Source organism: Vulpes vulpes, chromosome 5 (genome assembly GCF_048418805.1).
Source record: "Vulpes vulpes isolate BD-2025 chromosome 5, VulVul3, whole genome shotgun sequence".
In the NCBI taxonomy this organism is placed as follows: Eukaryota; Metazoa; Chordata; class Mammalia; order Carnivora; family Canidae; genus Vulpes; species Vulpes vulpes.
This window is the reverse complement of record NC_132784.1, coordinates 112,641,778-112,665,411: the sequence shown is the minus strand read 5'-3', so window position 1 is coordinate 112,665,411 and position 23,634 is coordinate 112,641,778. Positions and strand designations below refer to the sequence as shown.

Below are 23,634 nucleotides of genomic sequence, written 5' to 3'. Positions count from 1 at the left end.
GCAAGATGCTTGAGGAATGGCTTTGCAGGACCAGCATTCCCCGCCCTCCAGGGATCTTCTCATCCCTCTGTGCAGCGCGGGCTGCTGCTCCACCAGCTGCTCCCAGGGAAGGCTCTGTGCTGCAAGCCTCGGGGTCAGGCTACGGGTATCACGTCCACATCCCTACGGTCCCAGGACCCTGCACTTCAGGGACTCGCTTAGGAGCGATGGTTTAAAAACAATTCAGGGCAGGCCTGGGAACCGGCGCTCCCCGAGTTGGCTGCGTTTCCATGGCGGCGGCGGCGGAGCCAAGGGGGTGGGTTCACGCAAGCGCAGAGGAGGCAGGTGGGCGGCCGCCGAGTGTGGGCGCGCAGGCGCCGTGAGAGGCGGTGAAGCCGGCGGCCGGTGGCCGGGCGAGACCAACAAAGATGGCGGCGGCCCCTGCGGCGGGACAGACCTGGGCATCGGCTGCGGCCACGGCTGCAGCCCGGCCCTCGGGGGGGCTGCACGGGGGGAGCAGGGGGTGGCCCTGAGCTGGGGCTTGGCCCCAGCTGGGCTCCCCCGCCGCCTCACCGGGGGACAGGTACGGGCCGGGGCGCTGGGGCTGGGGCGGGGGGGGCGCGGGGAGACGGCCCGGGACCCCAGAGGACGCCGTCCGCACCGGCGGGGCGCGGGGGGCCGCGCAGGGCCGGGGGAGCCGGCCTGGAGGGACAGCATCCTCGGGCCGCAGGGGATACGCCGCCGACCCCGCAGCCAATCAGCGGCCTCGGCCTTCTGCCCTCGAGGGGGGCGGACCCGGCTGAAGCCTGCGGCGGTGGGAGAGGTGCGGAGGTCGGGGTCGGGGAGTAGTTCGTCCCCCCCCGCCCCCCCCGACACCTCGTGGGCGCCCAGGGCTGGTGGGGGAGGGCCCGGCAAGCCGCTGGGTCGGGCGGCTTCGTTTGCAGCCCGGAGGGGCGGGGGGTGGAGGGCGGGGTGCTCCTTCCCGGCACCTCCCCACGTCCACACCGTGTTAGCCCCGAGCTTCTGAGTGACCCGGGGCACCCCCCGCGTGAGCAGCCGGGTGCGGGGCCCTTGGGAGCCTTGGATGGTGAAGAGGCCGAGATGGAGGCTCTCCTCGGCTTTCCAGCCCAGCTGCTCCTGCAGGAGGGGCGTTCCGGAAGCCTCGGAGCCGCGGGCTGCTGTCACCCGGTCCTTTACTCGGTGGATACTAAGTATCTGCCTTGCGGAAACACCACGCCCGGCACCCGGGACACTAACTGAGAGAGATGTGCTTCCTCCCCTCAGTGCGGGTGCAAGCTAGTTGGTGCCTCCACGTTCACACGCTGACCCTCTCTTCTCCTCCCAGGTCCAGCCTGTGGTGTCCACGATGCCCCAGGCCTCTGAGCACCGCCTGGGCCGGACCCGAGAGCCACCTGTTAATGTCCAGCCACGAGTGGGATCCAAGCTACCATTTGCCCCCAGGGCCCGAAGCAAGGAGCGCCGAAACCCAGCCCCTGGGCCGAACTCCATGTTAAGACCTCTGCCTCCCCGGCCAGGTCCCCCCGAGGAACGGCTCAAGAAACTGGAGCTGGGACGGGGACGGACCTCAGGTCCTCGTCCCCGAGGACCCCTCCGGGCAGATCATGGAGTTCCCCTGCCTGGCTCACCACCCCCAACTGTGGCTCTGCCTCTCCCTTCCAGGACCAACCTAGCTCGTTCCAAGTCTGTGAGCAGTGGGGACTTGCGTCCTATGGGGATTGCCTTGGGAGGGCATCGTGGTGCTGGAGAGCTAGGGGCCGCGCTGAGCCGCCTGGCGCTCAGGCCTGAGCCTCCCACCCTGAGACGGAGCGCCTCTCTCCGCCGCCTCGGGGGCTTTCCTGGTCCCCCCACCTTGCTCAGTATACGGACGGAGCCCCCTACTTCCCATGGCTCCTTCCACGTCATATCTGCCCGGCCCTCTGAGTCTTTCTACTCCGATGACAAAATGGTGAGGACTCGCCAGCACACGTGGCCTTCCAAGCCCGTGTTCCTCTCTGCCTCCAGCTTTCTTGCCATCACGTGGCTTTCTTTTCCCTCTTTTCCCCAATCCCTCATTACAGCAGCTGGGACTCTCCTCTCCCTCACTTAAGTACCACTGCGCCTCATAGACCTTTTTCGGGGTTTTCTGTGACTCCTTAGCATGGTGTGCCATTTCGGTCCCCAGGGATTTAATCCAGCCATTGCGAATTCTTCTCTGGGTCCCCAGGGTCCTTACTCTCCCTTGCTTCACCTTCTCTCCTAGGACGCTGCCTAGGCCTAATTAATCTCTGGAGCTGACGAGGGGCAGGCTCAGAATATCTGAGTTAGTGTGGTTGCCCATTTCCCAAGCCAAGTGAGCTTAGGTTGATTGCAGTTGGAGCCATCAGGAGAGGGTTCAGGAAGGGGCCACGGGGGCAGGACGGGGCTTTGGGGGAAGCAAGGTGGGTGTGGGGAGCAGCTGGGCAGCCATGCCAGTGCTTGGGGAGCTGCCCCAGGAGCTGCAGCGCCGGCTAGCTGGGCAGAGGAGTAAGTGGGGAACAGGCGGGACAGCCATGGCCGAGTCCGTGGTACACTCAGCTGTGATGGGCTTACTGCTCATGGCCAGTGAGGTAGGGAGCCCCCAGTACCCTGTGAGGGAAGGAGGGTGGAATTTGAGGGTGAAGGACGGGGATGGGGAAGCAGTGGGCAGCATGCTGTAGAAAGGTTAAAGTGCCAGGTGGGATACATGGGAACCTGCTGACTCTACTCTGACCTTCCAGGCTCATCACACACTGCTTCTGGGCTCTGGTCACGTTGGCCTCCGAAATCTGGGGAACACGGTGAGAGCCATTCTCCTGTCCGGCATTTCTAAAAGGAATGTGAAATGGTGCTGGGGGCAGGGCGCTGACTTTTAGAAGGTGGGGAAGATGGGAAAGGAGAGCACTGAAGCTCTTCTAGGCTTCCGATCGGTCCCTGGTCTGCAGAAATAACGGTGGTGTATCCTGCTCCCCAGTGCTTCCTGAATGCAGTGCTACAGTGTTTGAGCAGCACTCGGCCTCTTCGGGACTTCTGTCTGCGAAGGGACTTCCGGCAAGAGGTGCCTGGAGGGGGTCGAGCCCAAGAGCTCACTGAAGGTGCAGCAGCCACTCCTGCTCCCACCTTTCCAGTCCTCTCCCCAACCTCCGGGTCCATCTGCCAGCCCTGGCGGCCCCGACCCTTGAGTCTGGGAGTTGTATCTTTTTGCTGGTGCCTGCTTCCCTAGAGGTTGTCTTCTGCCCTCTGAGCCTCCTGTGGCTTGCCTCTTCCAGTCATTAACCCCTCTTTCCCCACACCCACCCCAACAGCCTTTGCAGATGTGATTGGTGCCCTGTGGCACCCTGACTCCTGTGAAGCTGTGAATCCTACTCGATTCCGAGCTGTCTTCCAGAAATATGTTCCCTCCTTCTCTGGATACAGGTGGGAGAGCTAGAGTACGGTATGACATTCTGTGGCCACGTCTGGGGGTTGGACCAAGCAGAGGCCCTGGCACCATTGTTCTGAGCCTTCAGATGTGCTTGATCCAGGAAGTGGGGACCGATGTCTGGACAGGAGATACTGTCTGTGGACAGGGGGCGGGGGCTGCCAGTTGCCCACACTCTGTTTCTGGCTGTAGCCAGCAGGATGCCCAAGAGTTCCTGAAGCTCCTCATGGAGCGGCTGCACCTCGAAATCAACCGGCGGGGCCGCCGGGCTCCGCCAATCCTGGCCAGCAGTCCAGCTCCCGCCCAGCCCCGTCGTGGAGGAGCTCTGCTAGAAGAACCTGAGTTGAGGTAAAGTCACTTTCTCTCCCTTGTGTTCCCGGTAGTTTCTCAGCAGCCACTGTCCTTCATAGAGCTGAGCTCATCAAGACAGGCTGTAGGGTCCAGGGAAACACCCAGTCTAGAAAATGGTTTGAGAAGCCGTGCAGAAGTCCGAGGAAGGAGGCCAAGGGGTGCAGATGGCGGCAGAGGCTAGTGCTAGGGGTGGCCCCGGACTGAGGGGAGGAGAGCTCATTTACAGCCCGGTACATACAGCGTTTAAAGCCAGGTCAAGTCAGCTGTTCCCTGCCTGTGTTCCTGCCTTTCCCTCTTGCCTTGGGTTTCCCCAGAAAGTCTTCTAAAGCAGTACTCCTTTTTTTGTTGTTGTCAAGATTTTATTCACTTATTTTAGAGACAGTGATGAGAGAGAGAGAAAGTCCATGGACAAGCAGAGGGGAAGGGCAGATGGAGAGGGAGAAGCAGGCTCCCCACCAAGCAGGGAGCCCCATGTGGGGTTCAATCCCAGGACCCTGGGATCATGACCTGAGCAGAAGGCAGACACTTAACCAGCTGAGCCACCCAGGCGCCCCTAAAGCATTACTCCTATGACACTTCTTTGAAATGTAGAGAAGGAGCTGGGGTATGGGTGGGGTGCAGGGCTGTGTGGGTCATTGCCATGGTGTTGGGGGTGCCCAGTGTTCTCATGGGTGCTCCCCACTTCCCTTGATCTGCGGTAGTGATGACGACAGAGCCAACCTAATGTGGAAGCGTTACCTGGAGCGAGAAGACAGCAAGATTGTGGGTACGGAGCGGACAAAGCCATGCGGGATGATTAGTGCGGGGGTGGGGGGGGGTGGCATTGCAGGCTTGGGAGAATTGACACTGTGAGGGGTGTGGGGGCAAGGCCAGACGATGGAAGTGTGGATGGGCTTTGTTAGGGGTTTGTTAGGAGCTTGGGCGTTAGGAAGGGAAGTGTCAGGCAGAGCCGTGGGAAGAGAGGGGAACCCAAGGAAGCATCTCAGGCTCCCCACAGTGACTGTTTCTCCCGCCTCTTCGCTTCTGTCTAGACCTGTTTGTGGGCCAGTTGAAAAGTTGTCTCAAGTGCCAGGCCTGTGGGTATCGCTCCACGACCTTCGAGGTTTTTTGTGACCTGTCCCTGCCCATCCCCAAGGTGGGATTCCAGAGGATTCCTGGGGTGGATGGGACACGGGTTCTGCGACCCATCCCTACCCACCCCCCCCCAACCCCCCCACCCCCCGAGCGTGGGAGGGAACCCTGCGGGTCTCTGGACTACAACTGAAGCCTGGACTGATTGAGAAGAGTTGCAGAAGGAAATTCAGAACATGCTGACCTTTCATTCCCGTCCCCCCTACCCCCACCCCCAGAAAGGATTTGCCGGGGGCAAGGTGTCTCTGCGGGATTGTTTCAGCTTGTTCACCAAGGAAGAAGAGCTAGAGTCCGAGAATGCTCCAGTATGTGCGGTTTCACAGGGATGCAGTAAGGGTGGGAGGCCTGCCGGGGGAGGGGGGGTGCCATATGGGTAAAAGGGGGTGCATGGTGCTTGGTATGGGGCATGATATCCGTACGTCTTGGTGTGTGTTGGAGTCTCAGATATGTCCTAATAATCCTCGGGCGAAGGGCAGTGGCCCAGGGGATGCAGAGTGATGGGGAGCATAGTGACTGTGAGTCGGGGTGTCAGAAAAGCGGATTGACGTGAGGGGCACATTCACACGGTGTTATCTGCCGTTTACTCAGGTGTGTGACCGGTGTCGGCAGAAAACGCGAAGTACCAAAAAGTTGACCGTACAAAGATTCCCCCGAATCCTCGTGCTTCGTATCCTAACCTTCAAATCTTATTTCTCCCATCCGTTCCCCTGGCATGTGCCTGGTCTGCAGAGGCTGGACATTTGGGAATTGAATTTCCCTTAGGAAAAGTCTGCCGCTCCACCTCACCCCACTGTGCCCCCGGGTGCCTTCCGAGAGGGGAGGGGACGGCATCCAAGACCTCAGCCCCTTCAGAGGCCCTCTGCCCTCCAGATGCTCCTTAACTAGGGCTTAGATCTTAATCGCTTTTCCGCCTCCCGAGGCTCCATCAAGAAAAGTTCGGTAGGTGTAGACTTCCCGCTGCAGCGACTGAGCCTGGGGGATTTTGCCAGTGACAAAGCCGGTGAGTGTGGAAGGGGAGGTCCTAGCAAGCTGGGGAGTGGGGGGCACAGCCATGATGGTGGGGTTCCATCCACTCCAACGCCGCAGGAAGCCCCGTGTACCAGCTGTACGCCCTCTGCAACCACTCGGGCAGTGTCCACTACGGCCACTACACAGCCCTGTGCAGGTGCCAGACTGGTTGGCATGTCTACAACGACTCTCGGTGAGCACAGCCTCCTCCGGTTCCTGCCCGTTCTGCTCCCGCATCCCCCGCAGCCCCAGGGAGAGGAGTGCTCTTCCTAAGGCGGGAGCTTGGGTTCGTGGGGAGGAGGGAGTAGCCATGGGCAGGAGGGAGCAGCCTTGGGGAGGAGGGAGTAGTGGTGGACAGGAGGGAGTAGCTGTGGACAGGAGGAAGTAGCCTTGGGAAGGAGGGAGTAGCCTTGGGGAAGAGGGAGTAGCCTTGGGCAGGAGGGAGTAGCCTTGGGGAGGAGGGAGTAGCCGGGGTCATCACAGCCCGCCGCCCCCTTCTTCCCAGCGTGTCCCCTGTCAGTGAAAACCAGGTGGCGTCCAGCGAGGGCTACGTGCTGTTCTACCAACTGATGCAGGAGCCACCCCGGTGCCTGTGACCAGCCCTCTCAGCCCCGGCACCTGTGAAGCCCTTTCAACACCCCGAAGCCCCAGGCTCCCCATTTACCTCAGAGACGTCTATTTTTGTGTCTTTTTAATCGGGGAGGGGGGAGGTGGTGGTTGTAGCTCCCATTATTTTTTTTATTAAGAAGCACCCCTCCACCCGGAGGCTCCCCGGTCTCCCAGCCCCATGTACAGAGCCCCCCGGGCCCCGCCCGTGTACAGCCCCCAGGCCCTCCGCAATCTCACTTTTTGTGAATAAATTTATTAAGAAAAAAGTGATGCTCTTATTTCTATTTGTGCCGGGCGGGTGCACAGGTCCTCCTGGGGCCCAGCTCCCTCTCTGGCCGGATGGGGGCGCTCCCGGGCCGGGCGGACGCTCGCGGGCAGCGGAGGGCGGGGCGGGGGGTGCGGGGGCGGCCCGGAGGCCGGAGGCGGCCCGACGCGCCACTGCTGCCCGGGGGGGCGGCCCCGGGGGGGCGAGGCACCGCGGACCCCTGTTGACAAGCACGGGGCGCGTTGCCGGGCGGCCCCGGCTCCCGGCTCCCGCAGGCCCGGGCCGTTGCTAACATCAAGGCGCTGTTTACGGCGCCGCCTCCCCACGGAGCGGCCCCAGGGTCCCCACCTGCTCTCCCTGCCCCAGCGCTCGCGGGGCCTCCCCCAGGGCCGCCACGCGCTCCCGCCCCGCCCCGCCCCGCCCGACGCGCCCGCCGGCGCCCCAGCGGTTAAGCGCCGCTCCCTCCGCGGGGGCGGGGCCGGGGCCGGGGGAGGGGCCTCCGCCAGCTCCGCGCCCTCATTGGCGGACGTGATCCGGGCCTCCCGCGGCCACCAATCCGGAGGCGGGAGAGCGGGGAGCGCCGGCGCGTCCGGGCGCAGAGGGGCGGGTGGAGCGGCGGCCTCGCGGCGCGGGGGTCGGGGTCGGGGTCAGAGGCGGGGGCGGGGCCGCGGCGCCCCGAGCCCTGCGCCGGCAGATAGCGCGGGCGGGGCCCTTATCCGGCGGCCGCGGCGCCCCGAGACCCACCCTCCCTCCCTTCCCTCGGGCCTCCGCGGGTGCGCCGCGGGCCCTGGGCGGGGACCTCAGTGCCCCGCCGGGTCCCCCGCAGCAGCGAGCGCCGGGGAGTGGAGCGCGGAGCCTGCGGGGGCTGCTGCGGCGCCGGGACCCCGGGGCAGCCTGGCCATCGCCGCCGCCCCCAGGCTTCGCGATGGGCCGGACCGTGGTCGTGCTGGGCGGCGGCATCAGCGGCTTGGCCGCCGGTTACCACCTGAGCCGGGCCCCCTGCGCCCCCAAGGTGAGCGCCCCGTCGCGGTCCTCTCCCTGCGGCCCAGAGGGAGCGGGGCCTCGTCCCCTGCAGAGCCTCTGCCGCAGCCGCAGCCGCAGCCGTAGCCGTGCGGCGTGTGCCCCTCCCGTCCCCAGGTGGTCCTGGTGGAGGGCAGCGAGCGCCTGGGAGGCTGGATCCGCTCGGTCCGAGGCCCCGACGGTGCTGTCTTTGAACTTGGACCTCGAGGAATTCGACCAGCGGGAGCCCCGGGAGCTCGGACCCTGCTCCTGGTGAGAGGCCGGCGGGGTGCCTCGGAGGGATGCCTGGGGGGGGGGGGGGGTTGCCGGGGTCCTCCCTGGAGGTCACGCGGGGCGGCGGTGCTGTGGGCCAGGCCCTTCCTTAGTTTCTCCTCTTCCCGAGGACGTATGGAGAGCAGGTCTCTGAGCTTGGCTTGGACTCAGAAGTGTTGCCTGTCCGGGGAGACCACCCAGCTGCCCAGAACAGATTCCTGTACGTGGGTGGCGCCCTGCATGCCCTGCCCTCTGGCCTCAGGTAGGTCCCTACCGCCCGTCTTTCTGCCCTGCCCACGTCCTCCCCCCCTTCCATTCCCCCCTCACCCAGTCTGTGCGAGAGCAGCCAGATGGATGGAAATGACTGTGCCTTCCCCGATGCAGGGGGCTCTTCCGCCCTTCACCTCCCTTCTCCAAACCTCTGTTTTGGGCCGGGCTGAGGGAGTTGACCATGCCCCGAGGCAAAGACCCTGATGAGACCGTGCACAGTTTTGCCCAGCGCCGCCTTGGACCTGAGGTAACACGGCCCAGAGGCCCCCAAGTCCCTGCTCTCCCTCCTAACCAGCGGCAGAGAGCCCCGTACTCAAACCTTCCACCTGGGGGCTCCTCTCTACGCACCCCGTAGTCACCACAGCCCAGCCCTGGGAGTGAATGGCTGCCTTCTTGTTACAGTGGGACTGCACCTCACCCCACCTGCCCCACATCCCCTCCGGACCCCGCAGGGGCAGTGGAAGGTAGTCTGTGCACCCTCTTCCTTGGCCTCTCAATCCCAGTCTCCCCCTCAAGGTGGCGTCTCTGGCCATGGACAGTCTCTGCCGAGGCGTGTTCGCAGGCAACAGCCGGGAGCTCAGCGTCAGGTCCTGCTTTCCCAGTCTCTTCCAAGCTGAGCAAAGCCATCGTTCCGTTTTGCTGGGGCTGCTGCTGGGGGCCGGTGAGTGGGGGCTTGGTTCAGGGTGAGAAGATACTAAGGGCCTGCCGGGAGGCCCAGGCTGCCGATCTAATGATTCTTCTTTGCCGCCGCCTCTTCAGGGCACAGCCCTCGACCGGACTCAGCGCTCATTCGCCAGGCCCGAGCTGAGCGCTGGAGTCAGTGGTCACTCCGTGGAGGGCTGGAGACGTTGCCCCAGGCCCTTAACACCTACCTGACTAGTAGAGGGGTCAGTGTTCTCAGAGGCCAGCCTGTCTGTGGGCTCAACCTCCTCCCTGGAGGCCGCTGGAAGGTAGGAGAGCCCCCTGGTGTGTCATGCATGTTAAGTCTCCCTCTTTGGGCAGCCCAGGTGGCTCAAGTGGTTTAGCGCCGCCTTCAGTCCAGGTGTGATCCTGGAGACCCAGAATCAAGTCCCACGTCAGGCTTCCTGCATTAAGCCTGTTTTTCCCTCTGCCTGTGTCTGTCTCATGAATAAATAAAATCTTTAAAAAAAAAAAAAAAAGAAATGGGGATCCCTGGGTGGCGCAGCGGTTTGGCGCCTGCCTTTGGCCCAGGGCGCGATCCTGGAGACCTGGGATCGAATCCCAGGTCGGGCTCCCGGTGCATGGAGCCTGCTTCTCCCTCTGCCTATGTCTCTGCCTCTTTCTCTCTCTCTCTCTGTGTGTGACTATCATAAATAAATAAAAATTAAAAAAAAAAGTCTCCCTCTTTGCCTGAATGTTTTAACCAGGCCAGGGTTGGCAGGACTAGTTATTGTTGTTTCCCTGCCTTAGATGCAGTTTAAACATGGGCTACCCTAGGGTCTTAGGCCTCGTTTGTAGATGGTCCTCCAGGGCCTGTTTGGTCCAACTCTGGATAGAAGTGGTGTTTACAAGTGGCTTCGTTAGGGGAAGGGACGGCCCAGCTCCACTGAACAGCTCAGAGCGGCCACATTGGCTTCTGTCCAGCCCGCTGCCTCAGTAATAGAGGGGGTGGGCTCTGTGCCCACTGCAGGTCGGTCTCTTCATCCTGGGGCAGCGCCCAGTCTCTCCTGCCAGTTTAGGGCTTGGGAATCTGAGGCAAAATTCCCATTATCTCTCTGTCTCTCAAATGTTTGCATCCTGGCAGGTATCTCTGGGGGACGGCAGCCTGGAGGCAGACCACGTGATTAGTGCTGTTCCAGCTTCAGGTACTGGGGTAGCCCCCTCCCCTTCTCCAGCCAGAGTGAGGCACAGGGTTGCTTCCTGGGCCCGCAGGACCGTGCTGTGCCCCTGAACTGGTCATCCCTGTGGGAGGCCTGGGGAATCTGCCAGAAATGCCTCCTGAGCAGGCCCCTGGCTGCTCTCCCCCAGTGCTCAGCAAGCTGCTCCCTGCCCAGGCTGCGCCTCTGGCTCATGCCCTGAGTGCCATCACTGCCGTGTCGGTGGCGGTGGTGAACCTCCAGTACCGAGGAGCTCGTCTGCCTGTGCAGGTAGGCGTGGCACGGAGGAACGAGCCCCTCGGGCCCACCCACAGTCCTTCCTTCCTCACCCGGTCTCTTCCTTTCTCCAGGGATTTGGACATTTGGTGCCATCCTCAGAAGACCCAGGTGTCCTGGGAATCGTGTATGACTCAGTTGCTTTTCCTGAGCAGGATGGGAGCCCCCCTGGCCTCCGAGTGACTGTGAGAAGCAGCAGCTTTGCTCAGTGGGGGTTTGCAGAGGGCTCGTCTGTGCTCAGTGCAGGTCAGGCCAGGCTGGTCAGTGCCATATTCTCTCCCCAGGTGATGCTGGGAGGGTCCTGGTTACAGACGCTGGAAGCCAGGGGTGGTCTCTTATCTCGGGAGCTGTTCCAGCAGCAGGCACAGCAAGCAGCTGCCACCCAGTTAGGACTAAAGGAGCCACCAAGTCACTGCTTGGTCCACCTACACAAAGTGAGTTGAGTAAGCACCCCTCAGCTCCCGCTGAAGGCAGGGGCTGGTAGGTTGGTTGTCGTCTACTTGGGCTTGGCCATCCATCACCAACAAAAATGTCCGTGTATCCCCTCTTCTCTCCCCAGAACTGCATACCCCAGTATACACTAGGCCACTGGCAAAAACTGGGTGAGTCTGGGAGGCGGCTGTGCCGAGGGGAGGCAAGGAAGCCAGACCCCCCCAGCTATAACAGTCCCTTCATCTTTTCCTTGCAGAGGCAGCCACCCAGTTCCTGGCTTCTCAGAGGTTGCCCTTGACTCTGGCCGGAGCCTCCTATGAGGGCGTTGCTGTCAATGACTGTATAGAGAGTGGACGGCGGGCGGCGGCTCGGGTCCTGGGCTCAGAATCTAACAGCTGATCCCCAGCTCCCACCTCCTCCTGGCCGTGTTGGCAGCACCTCTTCACCCACAAAAATAAAAGTTGCTGGAACTTGGCTGGATCTGGTGGCTTGGTCACCTCCAGGCATAGGTGGCGGGGCTGGTGGTGGGGAGGAGGTAGGGGATGGAGGAGCCGGCCACGAAGGCAGGCACAGGTGCCGGGAATGCAGCAAGCAGGAGCAGAGGCAAGACAAAGTCCTTTATTAGAAAATATATCAAAATCCCAGCCCCCTGAGGCAGGTCCAGAAGAGGAAGCTAGTCCAGCACTGGCAGAGAGTACCCAGGGAGGGGGTTCCTTCACCAAACTTACTTCCTCGGAACCATAAATAGAATAAATATTCACAGAGATCCCAGGAAAAGCCAGATCACTCTTCTCTCCATGGAAAAGGAAAGGACTTGGGGTCCAGCCCTGCTCTTACCCCAGGGGCCAGGGACTTTCAGGAGTCATCACATAAAATCATGACATCAGGGATTCACAGTCATAAGCCCTGGCAGGTGACCCTAGAAAGAGGGACCCCCCAGGTCCGAAGGAGCCCAGCTCCAGTCCAGCACTGAGGGGAGGCCCCTGCCAACAGCGTAGCCCTGGAGTTCAGTTCCCCCACATCCCTCTAAGAGCAGTGAGGAGCTGAGGGTGGGGAGGACACAACCCCTCTGATTCAGTTTCATGATTGAGGTGGGCAGGAAGGAGTCAGTGTGAACCGTGGGGGGCTGTGTGGTTGGCAGTAGGCAGAGGGCCAGGCCTGGCCGGGGGCCGGCGCTGCAGCATCTCTTGACGGAAGGCCTGGGAGGAACCAGGTGGGTAACGGGGACCAGAGGGAGTCCGGGGGCCCCGAGGGTCAGTTCCAATGTCTGCTGTGATGTTGGTATAGAGAGGGCCCAGCTCTCGAGCCAGCAGTCGGTATGTCAGTGAGTTCATCCCATCTTGTGTCCAGGAATTCTGGGTACGGACCAGGAGGTCAAATCTGAGGGTCAGAGGTTGCAGAACTAAGGCCCAGAAAGAAAGAGCCAGGAACCTAAGGAGCTTAAGGAGTTTCCTGGCTAGAATGCAGAACCCTGGGGAGCCAGTAGCAATTCCCAGGCAGGCCTCCCTACCTGTGAGGGTTTTCCTCATTGCCCTTATCTCCTCGATGCTTCACCATCTTGTAGTGCCCCACTGATGTGGGGGGCCGAGAGATCTTCATTCCAGCCAGACGTACCCTGCAGGGAGAAGTGAGGGCGCCTTGGAAGGTTCTCAGGGAAGGAAAGCTGCTGACGGATGAACAGCAAGCCAGCAGGGAAGCCATTACATGTTTCTGAACACAACAACTAGTACTAGTCGGGCCAACAGAGTGCCACATACTCGAGAGAAAGTCAAACAGAGAAAAGGAAACTGGCACAAGAGGCTATAGGTCTGCACGCATCCAAATTCTCAGGGGCTGTGCTGGGTGCCCTGGGGCCCTTCAACAGCTGGCAGAGGTAGGTTTGCACCTCCCATCTTTGTTTTTTAAATAGCTCCCAGGAACTGCCCTGGCATTTGGGTCAAAAGGACAGGACAAGACCGGGAGTTGCAGACCCAAGCTCAGCAATTCCTACCTAGAACAGTGGCTGGGCTGCCTTGGCTCCCTCACCCCACACCCCCCACCTGCCCCCAGGGTTAGGAAAAGAATGAGACCAAGTGACCAGGACCTGGAAAGAAACCAAGGCCACCTCTGATACACAAGCAAGAACTGGAGATGGCCTGGGAAAGTACTGAAACAACACATACATTTAGAAATCGCTGGGTCCTTTACACACATACAGAGGACAAGAATTCAGAGGTCATCCCAGAGGGCACGAGGGGGAGGGGAGGCAATGGGTCCAGCGGAGCAAGCCCGAATATTCACACCATAGATAGGAAATGGGGTCAGCTGAGGTGAAAGGTCAAGATGTTTCACATGCTAAAAATGAGCCGGCATCGTGCCAGCGGCACAGACTTCAAACCTAACCATGATTCTGGGTGATTCAGAGCAGAGCCCCTCCTCCCCAGCCCCATAGGAAGTGGTCTGGATGCAACGTTAGCAGAAGGCAGGACTGAAGCATCTCTAGGCCCCTTTCCAGCTCTGGAATCCCGTGGTACTACAGCCTATTGATCTTCTCCTCTCTCCCAGAAACATAACTCACCAGACCTAGGAGACTAGAGGGTGACAGGATGGGGAGCGGCGTGCAAAGCCTGACCCCGTGCAAAGCCTGACCCCGGTAGACGGAAAGAGCAAAGGGAGAGGAACTGGCGCAGTGCAGGGGCAGGGAGCTAAAGATGGGTGGTGCTAAAGGGCTAGAGCCAGGGATGGCCTTGGAGAAGGGGATCCAGGCCGGCGTGGGGGTGGGGCGTGGTGGCAGGAAGTCTGACCTGGTAGCAATGTCATCATCCTCACCACCCCAGCCCCAGTATTCGTTGGGGAAGCCGTTCATCTTCAGGTACTGGTCAGGGGTGAGCGCCGAGACTCCTCCAAAGTACTGGGGGTACGGGAGGCTAGGGAAAGAAAGATCCTTGGGTTCCACAAGTGTTTTGGGGAGGCATTCCTACCCCACGATCCCCTTGGCTCTCCTTCCAATGGATGGTGAATTTCCCTACTTCCCAGCACCCACTCGTGCCCTCTACCTGTATCCAAACTTGTTCATGGCAACAGCAACATGCCGGGGTCCTCGGGGGTCACACACGTACAGATTGTGATCGTTCTCAGGCAGGAGGTCCACGTCGTGCAAAAACAGGCAGTCCCACTCCTCATCACGCAGGGCCTCCCGCACACCAACGTTTAGCAGCTTGGCCCTGTTAAATGTTCCATTTCCAGCCTGGGAGGTAATGGAGAAGAATCAGACCACGTCTGTAGGTAGCATGGAGAAGGGGGTGGGGGCAGAAGAGCAAAATAGGAGAGGAATCAAAGGGGGGAATGAGGCAGGGAGAGTGAACACACTTTCATTTGTCATTCAAGTCATTGTTTTTGAGCATCAGAATGTGCCTGATTACCTACAGGCTGCTGTTCAGCATTGAATCCCGACAACCAACAGCCATGGAAGACAGGTGTCTATTAGTTTTCACCTTTTGCCCCATTATAGGGGGTGAAAAATCTTGTTCAAAGTCACATATGGGACAAATGGCAGGACTGATTTTGTCCAAATCTGTCCAATTCCAAATTTGTACATTTCCAAATTCAACCAAAGGAAAAATCATGGAAGGTACAGGACAGTCAGAGTGCCCTAAACAGAGTAAGGAGCATTATGGGGCTAACAAGCTGGGAGAGCAGTGCTAGCCTGACCCTCTTAAAATTATTCCAGGGACCCACTATGTGAGAGCGGAGCGGCATTTACTTGAGGCTTCCTTACAAGAAAGAGTGGAGTAGGGTTGGGGGTACCTGGTGGATGACATAGATGCCATAAGCAAGCTGCTGGCGCTGCAGGAAGGGGTGCAAGTGGTAGAGCAGCAGGCGCAGGTGGTGCTCACGGGCACGGTGGGGCACAATGATGGCTGTTCGGGAGCGGGGTTCACACCCTGCGGGACGGTACCGGCCCCCCGGTTCCACACGGGGATTCCTCTCTACAATCTCTGCCAGCGATGGCACTGGGCTAAAGGACACGGACACGGGACCCACTGTTGGGAGGGAATGACAAGGTCAGGGATTAGAGGGACAATGAGAAAGGAGGATCTCTAGGGCCTGGGAACATGAGCGGCCCCGGCAGTCTGCTCCCTGAAGGGCTTACTCCGAAATCTCACACCTTGAGTTTCCCATCATTGGGACAGCTTTGCAAAGTCTGAAAGGCGCAGCCTCTTTAGCCAGTCTACTTTACTTTAGGGTTCCATAACTCTCTCCTGCCTCACTAGGTTAGAAGATGGAGAAAACAGGGGCGCCTGGGTGGCACAGTCAGGTAAGCATCTGCCTTCGGCTCAAGTCATGATCCCAGGGCCCCAGGACAGAGCCCTGAGTGGCTCCCTGCTCAGTGGGGAGCCTGCTTCTCCCTCAGCCTCTGCCCTTCCCCCTGCTTGTGCTCACACAGCATGCGCGCATACGCGCTCTCTCTCGAATACATACATAAAAACAATCTGAAGAAGAAGAAGAAGATGGAGAAAACAGAAGGATTTCCAACTAACCACCTAAACCAAGGCTCACGTACAAAGGAAGCAATCCCCAGCCCAAGGCAAGAAGCACGTGGATTGGACAGGCAACGAAAAGTTGAAACCAGTTACATCAACCCCAGGTTCTAAGTCCACTCCTGGTGCCCTAGCCCTCACACCACGCCTTGGCTTTCCCTTTACTTCCTCCTTTCTGCACTCACCTAAAAGAGGAGATCGTTCTGGACAGTAGGGCAGGCCTTGAGGAGCTGGAGGGCCCCCTGGGGCAACAGGGGCCCCCGGTAGGTGACTGAGGTTACTGTAGACATCATGGGGATGAGAATAGTCAAATGTCGGCCCCTGCTCTCGGCCAAATAGGGCACTGAGGCTCCGGAAGCCCCCCAGTGACAGGTACATCATGACAGCCAGCTGGGAGCCCACCAGCAGGGCCAGTGTGCAGGGCCGCTCCAGCAGCCTCCGCAACATCCTGGGCTGAGGTCTGAGGAGGGAGAGAGGAGAGTTCTGGGGGCCGTCAGGCGAAGAGCAAGCCAGCAGAGAGACCATCAGTAAGAACCAAGGTGGTGCCAAGAGTTAAGAGGAAAAGAAGCAAAGAAGAAAGTCACAGAAGGGAGCACACAGGTGTGGAGACAGAATGTAACCACCAGCGGCCCGACCACCTGCCATTTCCAGCCTAAGTTTCACTTTCCTCCACCGCCTCCCCAAACCACTCATGCCAACTACTCTCAGTCCCCACCCCCAAGGATGCTTACATCATTCAGGTCTTTGGCAAAGGAGTCTCTGGAGAACCTCCCTCCCAATTTCAGAGGGGGATGGACTCACCTAGGTTCAAGCTATCTTCTTCGGGATCATGGGGGCTTCAGGGGGTCCCGGCGGCGCAGAGATGTGAGGCATTATCTAAAATTGGAAATGTCACAGAGGACAGAGAAAGGCCATCCAGCGCTCCAACAGCGATCCTGGCACCAGCTGGAACAGAAGTGGTCTAGGATAACCATGCACGCAGAGGGGCAGAGGTCAAGATGAGGGGGAAACCGGCTTCCCAGCAGGGGAAGTAAGGCCAAGTGGCTGGAGAGAAACGGGGAGGGCCCGGAGATGCTGGGTCCTCTCTGCCAGCTGCCCTACAGTGCCAGGTGCACGTGTACTTCACCTGGCCCCAGCCCGACAGGACAACCTGTCCGGGAGTGGGGACAGGGCTGCTAATGGAGACAGTCGCCAAGGGGTGAGTCCGTCACCACAGGATTGCGGGGCGGCCTCAGGAGGGCCCAGGGCGGGGTAGCAAACAGGTTCCTTCCCGTTCTTCACGTGCCGGGGAGCCAGCTCCGCAGGTGCAGGGAGCGAGACCGCCTGGGAGCCGCAGGCCAACAGCCTGAGCGCGGCGGGGGGCGGGGGTGCCCTCTGCCCTGCCCACCGGGCGGGGTGCGAGCGGGGGCAGGCGGGGGCTTGCGGTCAGGGCCCCGGGGGGGGGGGGGGCGGGGACCTGGGCCGGCTCACCGAAGGGGCGTGGCCAGCGCTCCGCGGGGGTCACGGCCCGGTCCCCTCGGAGCGCCCCAACCTCCCACCCCAACCTCTTGCATGTGCGATGTGAGCCCACCGGCCTCTGCCCGTATTTCCATCTGGGACCCGCTTCCCGCTCACGCCAGCGCCCAGCCGCTACCCGAAACTTCTCATCCTCCCGGCCGCCCGGACCCTTCTCCCGGGCCTCTCGCCCCATCATCCCCCAGCCCCGTACCTGCTCTCCGGCTGCCCGGCGTCACCGCCACCCCAACAGCCTGGCAGACATCGCCACCGCCATCTTGGAAGCGGGCGCCGCTGGGCGGGGCCTCGCGTCACGGGGCGGGGCTTCGCGTCACGGGGCGGGGCCGCCGGGGGCGGGGCACGGGGAGATGGGGGGGAGGGCTCTCCGCTCGGGTGCCACCCAGACCTGATGCCGCGTCCCCCCCGCCCCCGCCCCGGCCTGGTAAGACGGCGGCTCATCCCGGGACTCCCTTCAGGGCCGAGCCTGACCCCGAGGCTGGGGCGACAGTTTCTGGCGCGCCCCCAGACCTGTCACCGCGGCCCAACCCCTTCCCGGAGTGTCCGTGGGGCGCCCGCAACTTAGTGCCCCTGGGGATCAGGACTGTATCTCGCTCAGGATACATTGTTGCGACTGCTCGGGTCGCGCTTTTGTATCCGCGTCCCGCGCTTTTGTATCTGTGTCCCGCAGGCCTTGAAATAGAAACGGTTAGTTAGTAAGACAAGGACACGTCGAGTGAGGAGGGAAGAGCGGCGACTGCTTTATTTATTTATTTATTTATTTATTTATTTATTTATTTATTCATTCATTCATTCATTCATTCACTCATTCACTCATTCATTCATTTATTGGCTGCTTTAACGTAAAACTGCGTTTTTCCAGATACGAGAGTAAAACGGGCGCTTCCTCAGTCCGCAGTTACGTTTGTCTCAGGGCTTCCCCACCCTGATAGCGCGGTGCATTCCTTAAACGCAGGTGTCACACCCGGAAAACTTAGAATAACTCACAGCGTCTACGTCCAAGGGAGGGGGAGAGGGATAAACAGTATCGTGCCATAAATACGATTGCCCAGAACCTGCAACTCGCTCACACATGGAGACTCGGGAAAGACTTCTTCCCAGAAGCCAGGGTTAGTGGGGAAACTGCTGGCACGTCTCTGGCTCATCCTTCCGCCTTAGGAGTTTGTGTTTCCGTGGGATCTCTCTTCCAATTTATCCACGTGCACATTCTGTGTAGATTGAGGGTCAATGAACCCCCAACTCCCTACATTGTACCCCCAAAAAAAGAACAGTTTTTGCCTCCATTTTCATATTCATTTCTGTATTCCAGAGCCGTAAATGTGTCTATTCTCCAGATTTCTTTTAAACTAGGTATCACATGGTGTTGAAAGGACGGAGCTTTCTAAAATGTGTCCCGTGTAACCCACCACCTCACCTGCTCGGCAGGCAGGCCCGGACCGCTCGTGAGACTTCGTGTTGCATAAGTGACCTCAGGAGCCTGGGTAGTTGACATTAGCTGGCCACCAGGTCAAAACTGGCCCCTCTGGTCTGGACGCCAAGAGCTAGAATGTTGCCTCGCTTCCCCTCCGACTCCCCTGGAAAGGAATCTGGGAGGGAAGGCAAACACACCTGGCCCACGCCCCTCGACTGTAAGGACAGTTTAACACGGAAACGCAGCTCGCTCCAAACTGCACGTAGGCCAACGAATGTTTAACTTCAGATTCCATCATTTGCCCTGTAAATTCTGCCCTAAGGGGGACAGTCAGCTGGAAGTCCCACCTGAGGGGAGGACACTGCCCAGGCCTCTCAGTCGCCGCCTGCCTGGTCCCTCCACGGGACTCCCCACACCCCGCCCTGGCTAGAGGTTGGATCTTCCAAGTACCCAGTTCGAGGTAACTCTTATTTTCCTTTACTGCTTGCAATTGCCCTCACCTCTGCTCAGATTTTCCTTTTCTTCTATTAGATTTTTATAATATCAATAAAGTGTTTTTTTCCCCTTTGAAACTGACGGCAGCCGTGAATCTTTTCTTTAGAACACACATCTGCCACTTCCCATGTGAGTTAAATAAACTCTGTAACATGTGTCCATTTTTACTTGGGTATCGACAAAAACCCTGTTCTTGGCCAAACTTTAGACAGTCTCTTCGGAGGCTTCTTTTCGAATAAGCCTCTTCCTTGGACGACTAGCCACTTTCAGCCAGGAGCTTGGCAAGTCCAGTTGGCCAGAATCTCCTCATCCCTGATTAACTTTCTCTCCACCGACCCCCTCATTCCTCCCCTGGCTGCAAATGTCCCCTCGTCCTAGCTGGATTCAGAGTCGAGCCCAGCCTCTCTCCAGTTGGGATGGTCTTCACATGTATTACAGTAGTCCTTAAAAAAAAAAAAAAGCTTCCTTACCATTTTTTTTTAAAGATTTTATTTATTCATGAGAAACACAGAGAGAGAGAGAGAGAGAGTGAGTCAGAGACACAGGCAGAGGGAGAAGCCGGCTCCATGCAGGGAGCCCGACGCGGGACTAGATTCTGGGTCTCCAGGATCAGGCTCTGGCTGAAGGCAGTGCTAAACCGCTGCCCTTCCTTACCATTTGAATAAGTGTTTGAATAATCATCTCTTCAGCAGTGGGAGAGACGTAATTTCCCCTTTTTCTGAACATTGTACTTTAATAGGTGACTACTATTTTGGACACAGGAAACCATAAGTGCAAAAGCCTAAAAATGAGAAGGAGGGAGTTTGGGAAATTAAAAATGGATCAGTAAAGGGGCACCTGGGTGACTCAGTGGTTGAGCACCTCCCTTTGGCTCAGACTGTAATCCCAGGATGCTGCATCAGGCTTCCTGTATCTCCCTCTGCCTATGTCTCTCCTGCTCTTTATGTCTCTCATGAGTAAATAAAATCTTAAAAAAAAAAGGGGGGGGGGATCAGTAGGGCTAGCCAATTGGGTGAAGGGCATAGTGAGATAGGAGATGGGAGTGGTGAGCAGGTGCCAGGTAGTGAAAGACTTCCTAAGCTACATAAAAGGAGTGGATTTTATCCTGGGGGCAAGAGGAAGGTGGTAAAGTGCTGTAAACAGAGAATTCTTCTGTCAGAAGTTCACTCTGGGGGATCCCTGGGTGGCTCAGTGGTTTAGCGCCTGCCTTCTGCCCAGGACAGGATCCTGGAGACCCGGATCAAGTCCCACATCAGGTTCCCTGCATGAAGCCTGCTTCTCCCTCTGCCTCTCTGTCTCTCTGTGTCTGTCATGAATAAATAAATAAAAATCTTTAGAAAAAAAAAAAAAGAAGTTCATTCTGATGGGAACACAGAGCATTGACTGGAGTGGTCAAAACTGCAAGCAGGGACACCATTTAGGCAGGCACTTCAGAAATCCAGGAATGAGATGAAGTTCATGCAAAATAAGGCAATATCAGTGGGACTAAGACCTGGTGATTGAATGACTGTGCTACTCAGGGAATCAGAGGACTCCCCGATTTCTATGCAGGAAAGAAAATGGAAGGGTGCCTAGGGTACTCAGTTGGTTGAGCATCCGACTCTGAGTTTTGGTTCAGGTCATGATCTCGGGGTGGTGGGACTGACCCCTACATTGGGCTCTGCACTCAGCAGGGAGTCTGGTTGAAATTCTCTTCCCCTCCCTCTGCCTCTCTCTCCACTGTCTCCTCTCCCTCATAAATATATCTTTAAAGAGAGAGAGAGAGAGAATGGAAATGTGGTTCTCCCAGAGGAACTGTGCTCCTCCATGGTGTTCAGTTCTTGTAAAACTGACTTTCATCTTCTTTCTTTCTTTTTTTTTTTTTTTTAAGATTTTGTGTATTTATTCATGAGAGACACAGAGAGAGACAGAGACACAGGCAGAGGGAGAAGCAGGCTCCATGCAGGGAGCCCGATGTGGGACTCGATCCCAGGACCCTGGGGTCACAACCTGAGCCAAAGGCCGAAGCTCAGCCACTGAGCCCCCCAGGAGGTCCCAACACTTATCAAATCTGGGGACAACCAGGTGGCTCAGCCTTGGGCCCTGCTGAGCAGGGAGCCTGCTTCTCTCTCTCCCTCTGTTTGATGCTCCCCCTACTGTGCTCTCTCTCTCTCTCTTTGTCAAATAAATAAATAAAACCTTAAAAAAAAAAAAAGAATAATTTAAATCTCTATTTAGTTTCTCAAGGAAACATCAGAAGCCGAGGCCCAGGGAGGGAGAGAAAATGGAGCAGGAGCACATTTAATGCACAGCCCAGTCTTTATTTTTTTTTTAATTTTTTTTTTAACTTTTATTTATTTATGATAGTCACAGAGAGACAGAGAGAGAAACAGGCTCCATGCACCGGGAGCCTGATGTGGGATTCGATCCTGGGTCTCCAGGATCGCGCCCTGGGCCAAAGGCAAGCGCCAAACCACTGCACCACCCAGGGATCCCCAGCCCAGTCTTTAAAATCCTCTCTCCCATTCAGCATTGTCCATTGAGATGGAAGCTTCTCCATCCACCCTGCTTGGCTTCTTACAGTATTATCCTCCAGCTTCAAGTCTATTCACTTTACTTCTCTTCAGTTTTGCATAACAGAGAAGAGCCCTGGAGCTGACCCAGCAAGCAGAAATTCTCTCTTCCTCCATCACCATCCTACTCTCCTTGGGGGGCCTTGCAGTCTTACAGTCTATTTCTAGAAAAGGAGGCAGACACTTCCTCCAAGAATATTTCTGTGACCCTGTATTCCGTGCCAGGTGCCCCTCATCTACCACGGCATCTGTCACACTGGTCTGGCATTCTGGTCTCACCTTACTGTCTCAGCCACCAGACTGTGAACTCTGAGGATGGGGACCATGTCTTCCCTTTTATCATACCTTGAACGTAACCCAGAACTCTTAGCACAACTTCTGCAAAATAGCTCATCTTAGATCTGACCCAGACAGTTCCCTCGTATAATTACTTTCTCATGCTAATGAAGGATGGTAAAGGGGGACCGGCAAGGAAGAGATTTAAGGGGAAGAGAAGCTGCATGTACTGACACTTAGAAGCCGCACACGGGGTCAAGCACTTACTTAAATTCTGACAACCTCTCCATAAGTCAGGTAGTAGTAATACCCGTTTTACATGGGACGTCTAGGTGGCTCAGCGGTTGAGCATCTGCCTTAGGCCCAGGGTGTGATCTTGGAGTCCCAGGATCAATTCCTTGCATCAGGCTCCCTGCATGGGGCCTGCTTCTCCCTCTGCCCATGTCTCTGCCTCTCTCTCTCTTTCTTTCTCTCTGTGTCTCTCATGAATAAATAAATAAAATATTTTAAAAGGGGAGGGGAGAATCCCTGGGTGGCTCAGCGGTTTAGCTCCTGCCTTTGGCCCAGGGTGTGATCCTGGAGTCCCAGGATTGAGTCCCACATCAGGGTGGCTCCCTACCTGGAGCCTGCTTCTCCCTCTGCCTGTGTCTCTGCCTCTCTCTCTGTGTGTCCCTCATGAATAAATAAATAAAATCTTAAAAAAAAAATTTAAAATGCCTGTTTTACAGATAAAGAAACTGAGGCTCACAACAACCAAGTAATTTTTTTTTAATAATTTTTATTTATTTATGATAGTCACAGAGAGAGAGGGAGAGTGAGAGAGGCAGAGACACAGGCAAAGGGAGAGGCAGGCTCCATGCACCGGGAGCCCGACACGGGATTCAATCCCGGCTCCCCAAGATCGTGCCCTGGGCCAAAGGCAGGCGCCAAACCGCTGCGCCACCCAGGGATCCCAACAAGCAAGTAATTTAAGATCACATCATTACATGTAAATAGCAAAGCTTAGATTCAGTTTGACTCCAAAAATCTGTGTCCTTTCTCTACATTGTGAGAGCGTGATTTGATTCCAGTGTATAACTCAAAGGCTTTATTTATTGAACAAACAAATGCAATAAATAGTCAATCCTCCATGGGAAACTAGGTCAATTTATATATTTTCTTCCGACTCATTTCCAGGCCAAGAAACTCATATTTTCAGCTTCTCAATGCTTATATGCATCTGCATTATCAAGAGAATGTGCTGGTGTATCTTTGTGAGGTTGGATGGGTGCATGTCCGAGTGTGTCACTGTTTCTGTACTTGTGTATTACTGGGTTCATATGGCCTGTGGCTGGTTTCCCAAAGACTGCGAGGAATGCCTTAAACATACTTCCTCTCCTCTGTTTCTTTCCTAAGATTACTTAAGTAATCTGGGCCTGTCCCTGTAGAAAGTCCTTTCTGGGGAAATTGGTGGGGATTGATGGTACCCCCTCAGACCCCCCCATCCCCACTCTGTTCCTCTCAGCCTTCCTCAGAGCAGTTTTAGAACTGGTGGTTTCCCTCAGAGGTCAGCTGGTTAGGTCTTGTTTTGGCCTCCTCTCTGGCAACAGTCAATGGGGAAGTATTCAGCTGGTTCAAGAGCATTCTCTCAGCCAATAAAATAATACATTGAATTCCATTCTCTTCCCCCCACAAAGCCCTGACCAATGAGATGCTGGTATTTCTCCCTTACCGTCCATCTGATATTTTAGAGACTAAATACAGTAATACTACATAGAGGTTAAAGAACTGGGGCTCAGGTTGGAGTAGGAGTAAACAAGAGTAGCTCACCCCAGAAACCTGGCTTTCTCATCCCCACCGCAAAAATAGAGGTTGGACAATTGCCCAGATTTCCTCTGTGCTCACCATGGAGGCAGAGAATGTGAGTGAGGAGAAGAAAGGGCTTAAAGAAATTGGCTCTGTTCAGTTATTGTCCTACCTCCCTACACCCAGCCCCCATGCACAACACTTACCATCCCATAA

General features: G+C 57.4%; 3 protein-coding genes across 11 annotated transcripts; 2 read left to right on the top strand and 1 right to left on the bottom strand.

Annotated features, from left to right (window-relative positions):
• The first annotated feature begins 366 nt into the window (after positions 1-366).
• USP21 (ubiquitin specific peptidase 21) lies at positions 367-6,780 on the top strand. 3 transcript variants are annotated; one of them, XM_072759636.1, is made up of 13 exons: positions 367-562; positions 1,325-1,945; positions 2,736-2,795; positions 2,969-3,089; positions 3,300-3,411; positions 3,608-3,763; positions 4,468-4,532; positions 4,798-4,901; positions 5,116-5,202; positions 5,486-5,564; positions 5,790-5,897; positions 5,984-6,098; positions 6,411-6,780. In XM_072759636.1, the coding sequence occupies exons 2-13, from the start codon at positions 1,346-1,348 to the stop codon at positions 6,499-6,501; spliced, it is 1,698 nt and encodes a 565-aa protein (XP_072615737.1). In that variant the 5' UTR covers positions 367-562; positions 1,325-1,345; the 3' UTR covers positions 6,502-6,780. The 3 variants fall into 3 exon arrangements, with proteins under 3 accessions (XP_072615737.1, XP_072615738.1, XP_072615735.1); XM_072759637.1 differs by having other exon boundaries at positions 372-562; positions 1,325-1,684; XM_072759634.1 differs by lacking the exon at positions 3,300-3,411 and having other exon boundaries at positions 372-562; positions 3,412-3,763.
• A 617-nt stretch (positions 6,781-7,397) lies between these two features.
• Positions 7,398-11,341, top strand: PPOX (protoporphyrinogen oxidase). 2 transcript variants are annotated; one of them, XM_025986277.2, is made up of 12 exons: positions 7,398-7,791; positions 7,917-8,051; positions 8,198-8,313; positions 8,436-8,568; positions 8,838-8,982; positions 9,081-9,271; positions 10,087-10,147; positions 10,311-10,429; positions 10,510-10,620; positions 10,720-10,869; positions 10,995-11,037; positions 11,124-11,341. In XM_025986277.2, exons 1-12 carry the CDS (start codon positions 7,705-7,707, stop codon positions 11,264-11,266), a joined length of 1,434 nt encoding a protein of 477 aa, XP_025842062.2. In that variant the 5' UTR covers positions 7,398-7,704; the 3' UTR covers positions 11,267-11,341. The 2 variants fall into 2 exon arrangements, with proteins under 2 accessions (XP_025842062.2, XP_025842063.1); XM_025986278.2 differs by having other exon boundaries at positions 7,617-7,791; positions 8,182-8,313.
• A 124-nt stretch (positions 11,342-11,465) lies between these two features.
• B4GALT3 (beta-1,4-galactosyltransferase 3) lies at positions 11,466-17,230 on the bottom strand. 6 transcript variants are annotated; one of them, XM_025986279.2, is made up of 8 exons: positions 17,096-17,230; positions 16,189-16,332; positions 15,573-15,870; positions 14,654-14,889; positions 13,903-14,093; positions 13,651-13,773; positions 12,378-12,482; positions 11,466-12,247 (listed from the first exon to the last, which is right to left on the bottom strand). In XM_025986279.2, the coding sequence occupies exons 3-8, from the start codon at positions 15,832-15,834 to the stop codon at positions 11,974-11,976; spliced, it is 1,191 nt and encodes a 396-aa protein (XP_025842064.1). In that variant the 5' UTR covers positions 15,835-15,870; positions 16,189-16,332; positions 17,096-17,230; the 3' UTR covers positions 11,466-11,973. The 6 variants fall into 6 exon arrangements, with proteins under 6 accessions (XP_025842064.1, XP_025842066.1, XP_025842069.1 ...); XM_025986281.2 differs by having other exon boundaries at positions 15,573-15,847; XM_025986284.2 differs by having other exon boundaries at positions 15,573-15,847; positions 16,189-16,263; positions 17,096-17,214.
• Between the last annotated feature and the right edge of the window lie 6,404 nt (positions 17,231-23,634).

Excerpts from the sequence above, each read along its gene's own strand:
- USP21 (XM_072759634.1), top strand. The coding sequence starts at position 1,346 with ATGCCCCAGGCCTCTGAGCACCGCCTGGGCCGGACCCGAGAGCCACCT. Across the intron at positions 5,898-5,983 it reads TTTTGCCAGTGACAAAGCCG|GAAGCCCCGTGTACCAGCTG; the intron begins GTGAGTGTGGAA and ends CCAACGCCGCAG. Across the intron at positions 6,099-6,410 it reads CATGTCTACAACGACTCTCG|CGTGTCCCCTGTCAGTGAAA; the intron begins GTGAGCACAGCC and ends CCTTCTTCCCAG.
- PPOX (XM_025986277.2), top strand. The coding sequence starts at position 7,705 with ATGGGCCGGACCGTGGTCGTGCTGGGCGGCGGCATCAGCGGCTTGGCC. Across the intron at positions 7,792-7,916 it reads GGGCCCCCTGCGCCCCCAAG|GTGGTCCTGGTGGAGGGCAG; the intron begins GTGAGCGCCCCG and ends TCCCGTCCCCAG. Across the intron at positions 11,038-11,123 it reads AGGCCACTGGCAAAAACTGG|AGGCAGCCACCCAGTTCCTG; the intron begins GTGAGTCTGGGA and ends TTTTCCTTGCAG.
- B4GALT3 (XM_025986279.2), bottom strand. The coding sequence starts at position 15,834 with ATGTTGCGGAGGCTGCTGGAGCGGCCCTGCACACTGGCCCTGCTGGTG. Across the intron at positions 13,774-13,902 it reads ATGAACAAGTTTGGATACAG|CCTCCCGTACCCCCAGTACT; the intron begins GTAGAGGGCACG and ends TTCTTTCCCTAG. Across the intron at positions 12,483-13,650 it reads GATGATGACATTGCTACCAG|GGTACGTCTGGCTGGAATGA; the intron begins GTCAGACTTCCT and ends TTCTCCCTGCAG.